At 38.2% G+C, this 15,517-nt stretch overlaps 1 protein-coding gene across 5 annotated transcripts in view; it reads left to right on the top strand.

Moving 5' to 3' along the window:
• Positions 1–15,517, top strand: part of Tlk2 (tousled like kinase 2) — a 91,592-nt gene that overhangs the window by 60,880 nt on the left and 15,195 nt on the right. For all 5 annotated transcript variants that reach the window (XM_034505441.2, XM_034505442.2, XM_034505445.2 and 2 more), the window contains 5 exons: positions 1,645–1,711; positions 3,148–3,245; positions 5,110–5,191; positions 8,707–8,798; positions 15,367–15,456. In XM_034505441.2, coding sequence (XP_034361332.1) covers positions 1,645–1,711; positions 3,148–3,245; positions 5,110–5,191; positions 8,707–8,798; positions 15,367–15,456 — 429 coding nt within the window. The remainder of the gene's footprint in view (positions 1–1,644; positions 1,712–3,147; positions 3,246–5,109; positions 5,192–8,706; positions 8,799–15,366; positions 15,457–15,517) is intronic.

Below are 15,517 nucleotides of genomic sequence, written 5' to 3'. Positions count from 1 at the left end.
AGTATTATGCACACAAACATTAAAAAGACAAAAGGCTTATTATTTTGCTTTTTTAATGTTTGTATATCAGTCTACAAAACCACATTAGCCTATAATCTATGCCAAGTGTACTACTTAAATTACAACTGTGTTGACAAGTTCAGGAACTGCATCTTCTTTTGTTCCAGTGAGAAAGATGCTTAACTCCAGTCCTCACCCCATGTATACCCAATGTGTTAGGAAGTCTTACCTTTGACACGTGCTTGGTAAGTCTATGTTAGATGCTTATTTTATGCCAGGCCCTGTTCTGGATTGCAGATCTTAAAGAAAACAACCCCAGTTTTAGGAGTTCATAATTTATATAGGGGAGCCAACATCTAAATAAGCCAAGATTCCAATTTAGTGATAAAAGTGTCTGTAGTAAACTAAGTTTGAGAAACACTTTTGTTAATGTAACAGTATTTTAAAACTAGTGTATTTTGTATCAGAAACTCCAAGCATATTTGAAAAATTCTCTAGACATCCCAAGTCATTGTTTTCTTTCATGAGTTCTGTGGTTATATGCAGAGGGGTCTACCCTCCAGTATTACTTGAAAATTACTTGTTACTAGTGCATGAAACCATTGACTTAAGAATGAGAAAAGAGGGGCAGAGTGTATATGCATGCATGCCACGAATACACACCATCGGACAGTGATTAGATTTTAATCTAGACCAGTAAGCAGTGTGCTCATGAGTGCTTACCAGATGGAGTCTGTAAAATCCATGCTGGGGGCTATTCAGTTCACTTCTTAGTTACAAGATTGGTGACTTGGCTCTTCTGTCTGACCAGAAGCCAACACAGGCCTCTGGTGTGACTTACATTATCCCTTCCTGATACGGAATCTGTTAAGGCATAGAGAAATTTTAAATTCTTAGCTGTCTTTTTCTCCTCCTCCTTCTCCTCCTCTTCTTCCTCCTTCCATTTCTTCCCCTTCATGGAATGAGCTGGACTAGCAGATACGGATGTTTCTGCAGCTGTGGACTAATGCAGCAGCCCTAGTGCTTGTACTGTTACCTTTTTACTCTTTTTTTGTCGGTAGTTTAGCCAGAGGTTGTTTTTAGCCCTTTATGTGAGAATGGGTAGCTGTATCCTCTTTGTCCTGGTAATTTAGTATTCATGTAAATAGTGACACTTAAACCTTTGAAGGAGATGAGTGTGGGGAAGGTAAAAATGGAGAAAATTCACTTTTTTATTCTTAGGATAGAAGGATGTGTGCTTGGAAAATTCACTTTTTTATTCTTAGAAGGATGTGTAGGTGGAACTGAGAAGGAGTGCTTGTCCATCACCTTGGCCCTTTCTTCAGTGCTCTCTAACATTGTTACATAGTTACAGCACTGTTAGGCAGGTGTTAATGACTTATGTAACGGCACTAAACATTTTGTAATAATGGAAAACTATAGCTTATGTGTTTTTTTTTTTTTCCTCAACCTTTTGAGTCTTCTTTACATTTCATGTGAAATTAAGAGTTTTCTTTTGATCATAGGACTTCAAAATAACCTGGCTTTTAGTTATTTTAAACATGAAAATTATATATACCCTAGTAGCATATTTAAGTATTTCTGTTCAAATAAGCACATTGTTACTTCATAGAATTTACTGAAATTGCTACCATTGTTTTTCAGGTTAACCTTAGCAGAATACCATGAACAAGAGGAAATCTTCAAACTTAGATTAGGTCATCTTAAGAAAGTAAGTATGATGGGAAAATCTTTTTTAAGAAATGTAATTTCCACTTTATATTTGATACAGTAATGATTTGATCATTTGGACAAATATAATTCATCGTAGCTTTGCATGCTGTAGGAGTTCGGTGTTGCTGCCGTCATTGTCATGTCTTGTAGTCTAATGGTTGGATTTTTATTTTCAAGTCAGTGCAAGCGATTGAGGGAAAGTTTGTTTTACCTGGTGATGTATCTGCAGAAAATGTGTCTGTTTTATAGACCTGCCCACATGACTGTCCCTAAAGTAGAAATTAAATACACAGGACTAATATGTCTGAAATTGATGGAAGAACTCCTATGTTATTAGCAGCTCTTATTTTTTGCCTAAAGTAACTAAAGAAAATATATTGTACCATTAATATTCTAATACTTAAAAGAATTTGTTGGTAGTATTCACTGAATCTTTCAATAAAAAGAATCTTTTTATTGAAGGTCATGGGCATGGTGTCTGTTTTTGGTTTTTGAGAGTTTTATGGCACAGCCCAACCTGGCCTAGAACCTAGAACTCAGGATCCTCTTGTATCAGCTTCCTAAATACCAGGATTAAAGGGTTGTGTCATTGTATCCTACTTACCATTTTCATGTGTGTGATTTGAGGTGGGTTTTTGTTGTTGGGCTGGTTTTTGTGTGTGTTGGAGATTAAACCCAAGGCTTTAACATATATGTAGTATGAAGTGGGTTTGTTGTTGTTGTTGTTGGGATGGGGGGAGTATGTGCTGGAAATTGAACCCAAGACTTTAAAGATGTTAGGTAAGTGCTTTACCACAGACTTACCATCTCTAGCTCCAAGATACCATAAATGTAGTTTTTTGTCCCTCCCTCCATCTCTTAAAAGCTCTTAAATCCAGCAGCCCAGGTGCTGGAGAAATGGCTTAGCTGTTAAGAAAGTTTGTTGTTCTTTTAGAGATCTGAGTTTGGTTCCCAGCAGGTCTGGCTGCTCATAACTGCTTGTAACTTCACCTCCAAGGATTTGTCGTTCTTCTTCTGTCCCTTGCTATCACCTGCACACATATGGCACGTGCGCACACGCACACGCCAAAAAAAAAAAAAAAAAAAAAAAAAAGAAACTTATAGATGCTATTTATGATAATAGTAGCAACATTAGTTTTCTTTATAACACACACACACACACAGTTCTTAGATATTAAATTAGTGGAATTTAAGGTATTGAGTATAAAATACCTTAACAAAGGTACCCAAAGAATAAAACCGGACAATAAACGTGAATTTTATAAAGTTTTTTGCAAAAGCCTGTATGTGTATGTATAAAGCATTCCTGGAAAGTTATCAGTGGTTACATCTGAGGAGTGGACGATCAATGCAGAGTTTCTTCTGTTAGGTTTTTTACAAGTGAAATAGGTAAAGTTCACTGGATTCTGAACTTTTTTCTTTTTCCCTTTTCAGGAGGAAGCAGAAATCCAGGCAGAGCTGGAAAGGCTAGAAAGGGTTAGGAATCTACATATCAGGGAATTAAAAAGGATACATAATGAAGATAATTCACAGTAAGCAACTTGGGGCATAATAAGCTGGAAATCGCTGAATATTTTGTCATATATGGTCTAGAGCAATGTTTTTACTTTTTTCCCCCAAATGAGTGTATTTAGTTCATTTTTAGGATATAATTTTATGAACAAAGTTTCAATCTTCTTTGTATTAAGAAGTAAGGTTATATATGTGTGCATCTAGCATTTTACATGGGTAGAGATTACTAAAATCATAATGCTTGCCAGCTGTGCGGGTGGATGGGGTTGGCGGCATTTGAAGACATAACTGTGGAGCCTTGGGAGGTGGAAACCTGGCCCATAGTGTACTGCTGTAGAAAGAGAATTAGGTGAGTTCACATCTATTTTCTGAGTAGGTAAAACTAATAAAACTTAAATTTACCACATTAATTATAGATTCACACTCACCTTTGTTTATAAGCCATTTCTATGACTAATATTAGGGGAAAGTAGCTTATAAGTGGGAAATGGTTTTTAATCACTCATTAGGTTTTTTTCCCCCATTTATTTCTAACCCTGTATTTTGTTTGACCAGTGTTACCCACGGACCCTTATTCTGCCAGCATAGCATTTACTGAGAACGTTATATATCAGGAAGGAGTTCAAGTGTTTTTCTGGTCTCACACTTAATCCTCATGACAGCCCCAGAATCTTGAATACATCAATCAGGAAACAAGTTTAGAGAAATGAAGTTAATTTGAACAGTAGCCCAAATTAAGAGTCAAATTTAGGTCTTGATTTAAATTTCCATAATAATATCTCTTCCCCACAGGCACACTGATTTCTTAAACTCAGAATAAAGGGATTTTAGCATTAATAGGGATACTTTTTACAAGTTTTGTTTTGTTTTTTTGTTTTTTGTTTTTTTTGTTTTGTTTTGTTTTGTACTAGGATTGAAGTGTAAGGCATCGTGCATATGAGGCATGCATGCAAGCTCTATCCCTAGCTGTCTTTATTCTTTGGGTTTTGAGGTAGGGTCTTATTATGTAGCCCTGGCTGGCCTTGAGCTTCCATTTTCCACCTGCCTCTAAGAGTCTGGAATTATAGTGCATGCACTACAGGAAGAATCTGTTTTGGGAATACACTGTATCCTAGACTTAGATTTACAATAAACTTATCTAAAGAGAGAAAAACAAATTGGGTTAGTTGGCACAGACCTATCTATATGTATTCCAAGCATTCAGGAGGCTCATGCCAGAGTATAATGAAACCCTGTCTCAAAAACATAAATGATGTTATGATGGTCTACATCTGTTACCCCAACACTCAGCAGGCTGAGGCAGGAGAACTGAGGAGTTCCAGACCAGAGTAAACCCTGTCTCCAAAAGGTAGACAGGTATGGAGGCACACAACTTTAGTCTCAGTATTCAGGAACTAGAAGCAAGTGGATCTCTGTGAGTTCAAAGCCAACTTGGCCTACATAGTGAGTTTCAGGCGAACCAGGGCTACATATAAGACCCGAGAGAGAGGGAAGGTGGGAGGAAAGAACAGGGAGAGAGAGATATGAATTCATTCAGAACATGTGGAATACTTTATTTTTAAGGCAATATAAAAACACCTTGAAGCTTTATGTAATTTTAAAATAGAAAAAGGAGGGAGATCCAAATCAGCCACAAGTTTAGATGCAGCTGCCGAGACAAGAATTGCTATCTGGCTTTAATAGCTGTTACTGCTTATTATAATTATGCTGTTTCTTTCAGCTGTGTAACCTTGTGCTCATAGTTCACTATAATGATGTCAGTTGTCAAACTCTCAACAGTGGCTATAATGAAGTGTTTATTTTAAAGTCGGAGATATTATAGGAATGTTGGAATATTAAAGACTAGTCTTTGACCCGAGGATGTTATGTATTCCGTTTCCACAGGTTTAAAGACCATCCAACACTAAATGACAGATATTTGTTGTTACATCTTTTGGGTAGAGGAGGTTTCAGTGAAGTTTACAAGGTAAGTACAAACAACTGGATACAAAGATGGGGTTATACTAATTTGTAGAAATTTTCAATATTGAGAACTGTGAGTTGATATCTGCAGGTTTAAATTCAAACGCCTCTGGAATAAGATCTTTAGGAAAATTGCTTCCAATAAATTTCTGTGACCACAAAAGACAGGCTCTCCCCCTATAGCCCAGGCTGTCTTGTAAATCATACAGCTCTAACGTTCACAATTCTCCTGCCTCAGCGTCCTGAGTGTTGTGATTCTCATTATGAGCTACTGCGCCTGCTTTACTGTTTTAAGGTAGAAAAATCAGATAAAACGATAAGAGGAAACAGTCCTAATTATAAATTATGTTGAATTTTGTCCTGGTTTTGCATTTATATTTGTTCAGAATGAGTATGTGTTAAATTGTATCTTTAGAAATTTTTTTGAAATGTTATTTGTGCGTGTGTGCGCGTGTATGCGTGTGTATTGACATCTGTAGATGTTTGTGGAGTTCTCTGAGGACTACATGTAAAACTCTCTTCTTGTACCATGAGTGCCCACGATTGAGCTCAGGCTGTCAGCAGAAGTGGTAAGCATCTTTGCCCACTGAGCCATCTTGCTGGTTTCAAACTGTTTCTTATATGGAAGCTAGCTAGCTTTCTGCTTTAGAGAAGTCTCCTCCAGAGTGCTGGGCAGCACTGCATTTTTTTTTCTTTTAAAGATTTATTTATTTTATTTATATGAGTACACTGTTGTTGTCTTCAGATACATTAGAAAAGGTCATCTGATCCCATTACAGATGGTTGTGAGCCACCATGTGGTTGCTGGGAATTACCTCTGGAAGAGCAGGCAGTCAGTACTCTTAACTGCTTAGCCATCTCTCCAGTTTGGGGCACTGCATTTTTAAAGGCTGTCTTTATTTAATGCTTTCTTAGGACCCACAGAGTAATGACCACTGTATCTACAGCTTGATTTCCACAAGTAGGAGAGGCAACCAATTTTAAATGTCTGAACTCCACATTGTGTTCACCAACAAATTACCTACATATTTTTCATGCCTGGTTATAAAATGCAAAATTGATTTATTATGTGATTTTATAGTTGTGGAATTGTTTTGTAAGGTATAGAGATATGGTCTCTGCTGTTATGATTTATGTTTATTCAAAATTTTATGGTTGAGAAGTCTGAGTAAAAGAAATGCCTTTGCTTCAAGTAGAAGCAATAAGCACTTGTGTTTTATTTGTTTCCCCTTCTTTGTGAAGTCCTGAGGTTTAAGCCTAGTGCCTCCATGGGTGTGCTGGGCATGCACTCTGTCGCTGGGCTATACCCAGTCGGTTTTCCCTTTTTAAAATGTTCACTTTTTATTTAATTTTTTCTTTATTTAAAACAATATTTTTATGTGTAGGAATGCTTTGGAAGCTGTACATAATGTGTGTGTGGTACCTGTGGAGGCCAGAAGAGGTTGTCAGACCCCTTGTTCCAGTTATAGATGGTCTTGAGCCAGCATGTGGTTGGTGGAAATCAAACCTGGGACCTCTGGAAGAGCAGTCAGTGCTCTTAGCCAAGGAGCCATCTCTCCAGCATCTTGAATATTAATTTTTATGTATTTATTGGTTTTGGAGCCCAGATTTGTCTTGAATTTACAGTCTTCCTACCTTGACCTTCTGTGTGTTGAGATTACAGATATGTATGCTGGGAACTAGCTTAAGTGTTAGGTTGTTTGTTTGGTTTTTTTGTGATGATAAATTTATACAATTTACCTTTTTGACTTTTTTTTCCCCCTGTTTTTATGATGTTTTCACGCTGTAGTCCAGAATGGCTCTAAATTCACAGTCTGGCCCCAATTGTTGGTGATTCTTCTGCCTCAGCTGTCCAAGTATATTACCACATAGGGCTGCTTTTATCTTTTTTAGGTATATATCAGCAGCATTAAGTACATTCACATTGTGTTTGTGTTAGCACTGTCTACTATGACTGTGCCTTTGGGGCAGTGCTGATTTGATTTCAGTGTATTATTTATACTTACACTTCTAAAGTCTATACTGGGAAGTCTGACCAACAGACTCATGCTCACCTTTTGTTTGCAAATAACATAGTTGAGCTTTGATGAGATAGTTTTTTCCTAGCTTCTTAGAAAGGGTTGTGACTAGGGAGGGTATCGCTAGTGTGTTGAAAGCTATGTACCTGACTTATTCAGCTCACCTGTGTAGTAATCATCAAACATTAAAAAACAGTCGTTGCTTTGACCAATGCTTGTTACTAGGCTTGAGGCTTTTCCATTCTTATCAAGGGTCCATGCTGCCGGGCGGTGGTGGCGCACTCCTTTAGTCCCAGCATTTGGGAGGCAGAGGCAGGCGGATTTCTGAGTTAGAGGCCAGCCTGGTCTACAGAGTGAGTTCCAGGACAGCCAGGGCTATACAGAGAAACCCTGTCGGGAAAAACCAAAAAAAAAAAAAAAAAAAAAAAAAAAAGGTCCATGCTAATCTCTCCTTTTATAAACATTATTCTTCCCACAGATAAGTTCTGTTAAGATTTTCTACACCATTTGATAAGCATTATTGCTTTAACAGACTAGGTGCAATATAACCTAGTTTTAATATCTTGAAATGTTCTCTTATAGTAAATCCATGATGGTGTATGCTTCAGAATGTTAGAAAAATTGTTCCTCTTTTCTGAAGGTTTTTCTCCTATAAACTATACCCATTTTGCTCTAGCATGACAAGCCCTTTGTTTTATAAACAGCCCCGTTTTACATATTACTTTCCTAGAGAAGCAGTGGGAAGACTGACTACCTCTGTTCCCTGTGGGTGTGCTGTACACTTGTGTCTGTGTGTGCACAGATAGAGCAGCACTGCTTTACCAAAGCTGGGCCCACTGGGCTGCTGCTCTTCAGGAAAGCCCATCCCTGTGTGCTACTACTAGGATTAAGACTTTGCTTTTATTCAGTTCATAGTCACCAAATGTAAGTCTGGGTGTTTTTGTTTTATTTCTATTTCTGTTCTTATTTTAGTAAACACAACACACTGAATTATCAGATACTTTGTGATACCAATGACCATATCCAGCTTAGTTGTTTTCTATAGGAAGCAGTCAGTATGTGTCCCAGGATCTCAAAAGGAAGGAGACAGTGTTGATACATGTGAGCTTTCCAGGCTAGCTGAAGGATGAAAGACAACCTTAGGAAGAAAGGTCCTAGGTCAGGAGGGATGACATCAGAGTGAGTGAGCATTGTTGGGAGCAAAGTGTGAGAGCTAGGGGTGGCTCTATGCTTGTGGTGTTTGCTTGAGTTTGGCCTCTAAATCCCACGGTGCCAATGTGTCTGGAGACTTCTAAATTATCTAATCACAATTTTCAAGAAGATGTTGCAACACTGGAGCAAGTACGTGACATGTCGTCATTTGCTGCTGCTTTCATTTAATAATATATTTTGGACTTGGTGTTGGTTGATTTTTTAAATAGAAACTTCAAGTGAGTTTCCTGTAATTCTTGTTAGTATTTATGTAGAATATAATTTATTCCTTTTTTTTTTTTTTAAATAGGCATTTGATCTAACGGAGCAAAGATATGTAGCTGTGAAAATTCACCAGTTAAATAAAAACTGGAGAGATGAGAAAAAGGAGAATTACCACAAGTAAGTGTTTCTGAAGTGTCTGATATTTCCACAGATATTAATGATAGCTAGAGTGTGTGCATTGTGAAAGTTCTTTGGATGAGTTTATTTGCAGTTTTTTTTTAATCATCCTTACTGTCCCAGCAGAGAGAATATATTCCATGTCTTACCAATGGTAAAACTGTTACTTACAGAAACTGAGACTATTAGAAGCTGAGTTTAAACAGTCCTCCCTTAGTCAGGAGTCTGTGTTTCTAACTCCCTTCTGTTTTTTCTAAAGACAGTTATAGTAAACTAGGCCCCAGAAACCATTGTTTTTCTGTAAAAAGTCAACGATAATTCCCTTAGTTGACTGGGAAGGAGACAATGGGGCTGGAGGGGCGGTGTCTTAGTGTGCTTCAGTGGCACATGCTTGGTACTGTGTTCTTTCTTCCTTTGGCCCATCCATTTGCATATCTCAAATTTCTGTGATTGTAGTGCTCTACTTCGAGAATGCCAGTAAAATGGCAGCCCCTTTCTATCCTTGGGATTGCAGGGCTAAAGGGCGCTTTCCTTGGAATGAATAGTTACTACATATGCAGCTGTGGATTTCTTTGTTCCCCTAAGGTCAGGTTTTGTCATATTCTGTCCTGAGCTTCTAAACACTGAGTTCATGGCTCATTTGTTTTTGGAATCTCCAGACTTAATTTGCTATTACGTTTCCCATTGAGCAGTTTTGTCTCCTTGTGATAGATAGAAATATTGAGTGAGGCAGGTCCTATCCCTGAAAGGAGGAGACAAGCCCCTTTTGATAGTAACAAATGCTTTGGGTTACAGAAATAGCCTTGGCCTTGGTGTTTTGATTTTTGTTTAGATATTTTGGTTTTATTCTCATAAGACTTTGGAGGAGAAAAAAAAACTGTAAGGACTGAAGAAGCCTTTTCGTTAACCTCTAAGTCTTAAGAGGAAAGAGGTATTTCCTCAACAGACAGCTCTTCATGCCTCTAGTGGGACAAGGCTTGCTTTAGACCTGCTGTAACCCAGGGGCATGGAAAGTCTTTGTGTGGCACACTGATTGGTAGCAGAACTCAGCACTGCATGAGAGAAGCAGGCTTTAGGCAGAGGTAAGACAAGGGATGATAAATGCCTTGTGTACAACTCCCTGTGTGCACAAGCTCACATGACAAGCAGCTGCAGTCCAGATGTTTCTGAGAAGCCAGTTACATTATTAAAAGTGCATTCCAGTCACTTGACGTTAGGAATACATGGCATGCAGCAGTAAATGCCAGGAACACTTCAGAGAAGGAAACCACATGTTCTGACCAAGTATAAATGAAAATTGTTCTGTTGTATTGAGACTTGCAAGAATGGTTAATGATGTTGATCTAGGACATGCATCTCTCTACAAATATTCTTTAGATTTATATGGAATCTGTTCTGTAGCTTACATGTCATTGACTACTTACTGTAAAACAGTTGTCTCTAGGGACCAAATCAACCTTAATTTCTGTGCTGGGACTTGTACATAATTTGCAGAGTCATAGACCTAGATCTAGCTTTTTGGTTGACCTTAAAGAGAATTGTGACACTGCATACCAGAGTGACTGTAGAAGGTGAAGCTAGGCCCTGGCTCCTCCTTGATATTCTTGGCAAGCAGGTTGGGCCTCAGTGATTATAGATTGAGGTGTTCTGTTTTTAGTTGTAGTTTTAGTTTTACTTCTTTGAGACAGGGTCTCATCATGTAGACTTAGCTGGCCTTAAACTTAGAGGAATTCTCCTGCTTCTGTCTCCTCTTAATGGTAGGATTTTTAGACATGTGCTACCATGCCCAGCCAAGTAATTGTCTTTCTCTCATTTCTACTGGATTTAGATCAAGTGAAGTGGATGGAGGGATGGCTCAGTGGTTCAGAGCACTGTTTCTTTCAGAGATCCTGAGTTCAGTTCCCGGCACCATATTGGTTGTCTTACAACCATCTGTTACTTCATTTCCAAGGCACCTGACCCTGACACTTTGTTCTGGCCTCCTCGGATACACACACACACACACACACACACACACACACACACACACACACACATTCATATATATATTAATCTCAGAGGAAAAGAGATAGACTGATGATAGCCACTGCCTCCTTTGTCTAAACTTTGGTATTCTAACTAGAATTGTGTGTAGTACCTTCTCACTTGTTTCCTCTTGGGGGACGGGGATTATGGTGGCACCCGAGGTTGTCAGTGGCCATTTCTCTTTTGACATATTGGAAAGGGGTGTTCTTATGACCTTCAGTCTTGCCTGGGAAGAAATCTTCAACACTTTCACATCTAATTTTAACTAAGTGATAGGAAATCTTGCTTTGAACTTTATGGTATAAATAATAAGTTGGGGCTGAAGAGACAGCTCATTAGTTAAGACACTTGTTGCTCTTGCAGAGGACCTGAGTGTATTCCAGCATCCACATGGTGCTTATAAACCATTTGTCACTCCAGTTCAATAAGTAAATCTTTTTTTAAAAATGAGTAAATTGGTTAAGTGTCATTAACTTCTCTGAACTTGACTTGGGTCAAGTACATAATAGATTTTGAAGAGTGCTTTAATAATTGAGCATTAGATTAACATTGAAAAGGAAGTGTGCTTCAGTGTTAATAACATTGTCCTGCCTAGTAAAGTCTTATTAAATTGTTTTTCTATTTGGGAGACATTTTCCACTTTTGTTTGGAAGAAAATTATTTTTTTGGTTAAGAAGAAACTTAAACAAAATAAAGCATTCTTGTTTCATTGAATTTTGAGTTATATTCCTGTCTTTTGGGAATGGGAGCGGGGCACTGAGAACAAGATGTCGTGTATCCCAGGCTGGCATTGTGCTAGATGACAATGACTCTTGACTCCTCCTGCCTCCATCTCCCAGTAGGATTATAAGTGCAAAGCAGCCATCACACAGAATTCTTTCCTTTTTTTCATAAGCAAAATGTAAACTTGGTATATTACTCTTGCATTATGAAAATGACAGATTACTATTTTTCTTTTAGTTTGTGTAAAGTGTGGGTGAGGCAGAGCTGGGGTGGTCGTGTATGGTATATGTGTGCATGTGCATATTCATGTGGAAACTAGTAGTCTTCTCAGTCACTGTCCACCTTAGGGGTTTATTTTTTTAATTTAATTTTTTTAAAAATTACAATTGTATGGGTTTACATGCACACATTTAACATACATGTGAAATATCAGAAAACAAGCCTTGGGAGTCATTTCTCTCCAACCATGTATGTTCCAGAGACAGAACTCAAATTATCACATAGCAAGTTCTTTTTGTGTTGAACTATTTCACCTTATTTTTTTTTTTTAATTTTTTTTTTTTAAGACAGAGTATCTCACTGTATTTGGAATTTGCCACTTTGGACAAATGTCTTGGCCAGCAAATCCCCAGATCTGCTTGTCTGTATACTCTTCCCCCCCCCACCCCCCACCCCACCCCAACACAGAGGCTCTAGTGTCACTGTATCAGGCTTTTTACATGGTCCAGGTGTCAGACTGGGTCCTTGAGCCTGCAGACAAACACTTTACTCACTTATCTATCCCTCCCTGATACATATCTTTAATTTTCCAAAAATATAACAAAAAGTCTACAATAGAAAAATTACATATTAAGCAGTCTTAATTAGTAAAAACTAATTTTTTTCTGTACATATTTAAATTATTCTGGGCTGGAGAGATAGCTCAACAGTTAAGTGTACTGTCTGCTCTTTGCAAGAAATCCTGAGTTCAATTTCTAGTAACCACATGCTCACAACCATCTATACTGAGATTTGATGCTCTCTTCTGGCATGCAGGTGTACATGCAGATAGAGCACTCATACACAGAGAATTAATAATTTATATCTGAATTCATATGTTCTTATAAGCCTTTAAATTTTCTAATATAAAAGCAAGCATTCCAGAAATCTGTTTACATCATTCTATAAGAAGAAAAAGGGATACATTTTAGTGTATAAATTTCTCTTGTTTTCTTATTTATAGTCCTTTAGTCTAGTGGGTGCTAACTGAAATGTTGATTGTGAGGGATATAGGTCAGTCATGCCTTGCTGGAGAAGGACAAAGCAGTAGCCTGAGAGCCTGACAGGGGCTTTGCTGGGTTTGCAGTTTTAGGTATTCCTGTAGTTGGTGAAGACTTCAATGTAAATTGTTTGATATTGGATCTCATTCTGTAGCCCAGCTGACTTTGAACTTGTACCATTCCTCCTGCCTCTGTGTCCTAAATGCTGCTGTTACTGGGTATGCTACCATACCTGGCTTAGATTATGAAACCTTTGGCACTTTCATTCATAACTTTCTCTGCCATTTGTTTCCTTTGTTTTCTGCACATTTATGACAAAAATGGTCTGTACTTTGAAATGTGCAAAATTTACTGAGAAGGCCATGTAATTATAGTCTAGAAGTTTGCTTAACCAGAAGTGACTTGAACAGAGAGACACATACACATTTACATCATATATTTATCAAAAGATTTTAAAAGTGGTTCACAACTCTGTCTCAAAAAAAACCAATAAATAAATAAATAAATAAATAAATAAATAAATAAATAAATAAAAGTGGTTCTTATTTATAGACAGTAACTAAAAACTGCTTTAAGCAACTTAGCATCATTTTAGATGTTTTGTTTACGGCAGAAGTCAGAAATTTTCTATTAAATGAATGAAAAACAGTGATCGTTTCTGAAGCTGGTATGTTCCAATATATCAAAAAGTACACAAAGCACTTGACTTAAAAATAAAATTAAATTTAAAAACTGGGGAAATGAGGGAGGAACAGAAGCCTCCAAGTAATTATTAAAGATCATAAATTTGCCATAGGGTTGCAAGTTGTTGCTGTTTTTCTGTTTGTAATTTTATTTTGTCAACGGCAGTACTGCACTGAATCCTAAGTGGAGCTATTGTGGTGAAAGGGGGTTTTGAGCCAAGGCTGTGTGTGCTCAGTCAGTATCCACAGAAATGCATCTCTAGAGTTCCCACTCAGTGATAAAGAAGCCAGAGTCTACGGAGCCAGGTCTTCTGTTCTTCACTTAGTGTGTCTGCTCCTCCCCTGCCTTAGTATGGGTCCCTCATTTCTGTATAGGAAGAGAGGGATGAAGAAATGAAGCATTAGAAGCAGCAGTGAAACTTAAAGTAGCATCTTGGCATTTACTCCAAAGTGTCCATTAGGGAAAACCTTTAATGCATGCACGTGTGCCTCATACTGTGTGTGCAAATGTATGAACCTACGTGTAAAGACTAGAGGACAGCTTTATATGTTCCCCAGGAGCTATCACTGTGGTTTTCTGAGACAGGGACTCTTATTTGACTTCCTCAAATAGCCTAGTCTGATGGACCAGTGAGCCACGGGGACCCAACCTTTCTCTGCTTCCCCAACACTGAGATCATAACCATTGGTCACTGCACCCAGATGTTTTGAGCTCAGGTCCTTGTTACTTGGAAGACAAGTAGTTTGTTGACCAAGACATCTCCTTAGGCCTGCTCGCTCTTTCAAAATTCTTTGTGTGGCTGATACGTATCTCACATATATAATACACTTTGCTTATAGTTTTATTATTTTAAACTAGAAAGGTATGTTTTAAAGCTTCTTTAATTAACTTTATTTTACTTGTTAGGAGTGTGTGCCACAGCACTCTGAGGTCAAAGGACAAATTGTGGAAGTCAGTTCTTCTTCCACCATGTGGGTCTCAGGAATGAATTCAGGTTGCCAGGTTTGGTTGGCAATAAGACTCTTACCTGCAGAGTATCTAGTAGCTTCAAAAAACTCATTTTGTTTTGTTCAGTTTCAAGTGAAGCCATTTGTGGTCATTCATGCTTATAATTGCAGCACTTGGGAGATAGAAGCTAATGTCGGTAATCATTCTTCCACCTTATTTTATGAGACAGGGTCTCAGACCCAGAACTTGTGATTTGGGGATTCTCTGTATTCATCTTCTGAGGCTGGTATGCAGATGGGCTACCATGTCCACTCAGCATTTACAAAGGTGTTAGGTCCATGTTCTGATCCTTATGTTTCCATAGCAAGGAGCACTTAGTCAATGCACCATCTCCCCAGTCCCTGGAAGCATTACTTTAGAAGAGAAGACTATACTTTTAGTATTGGGGATTAGCATAAAAGAGGTGTGGTTGTCACAGAAGAGTCGGCATCCATTCATTTAAGAAACATTTGAGGGCTGGAGAGACGAGTCAGTGGTTAAGCACATTGACTGCTCATCCAAAGGTCCTGAGTTCATTTCCCAGCAACCACAGGGTGGCTCACAGCCATCTGTAATGGGATCTGATGCCCTCTTCTGGTGTGTCTGAAGACAGCTACAGTGTACTCATACATAAAATCTAAAAGAAAAGATTTTTTTTTTAAAAGAAAGAAATATTTGAGCACCTACTATTTTCTCATAAATAGAAATAGTCTAAATAGAAAAGATGAGTGAGAATGGATTGAGGAAAGAGTAATAAGGTAAGACGACCAGATGTATCTAAATGGAACAAACAGATGAACATGTGGGAATGGGAAGTGCTAAGGGAAGTCAGGGTGAGCTCTAAAGAGCAAGCCAATTGCCTTCTGTTTATGCTTCCGTTGTGTTTACAGGCATGCGTGTAGGGAATACCGGATTCACAAGGAGCTGGATCATCCCCGAATAGTAAAGCTGTATGACTACTTCTCACTGGACACGGATTCGTAAGTCCTGCTCCCTTTCCCTTCCTTACCTCATTGTGTTTGACATATTGAATACTTGTGG

This window comes from Arvicanthis niloticus, chromosome 6 (assembly GCF_011762505.2).
Source record: "Arvicanthis niloticus isolate mArvNil1 chromosome 6, mArvNil1.pat.X, whole genome shotgun sequence".
Taxonomy (NCBI): domain Eukaryota; kingdom Metazoa; phylum Chordata; class Mammalia; order Rodentia; family Muridae; genus Arvicanthis; species Arvicanthis niloticus.
Note: the sequence above shows the minus strand (reverse complement) of the source record. Positions and strands in the feature narration are given on the sequence as shown.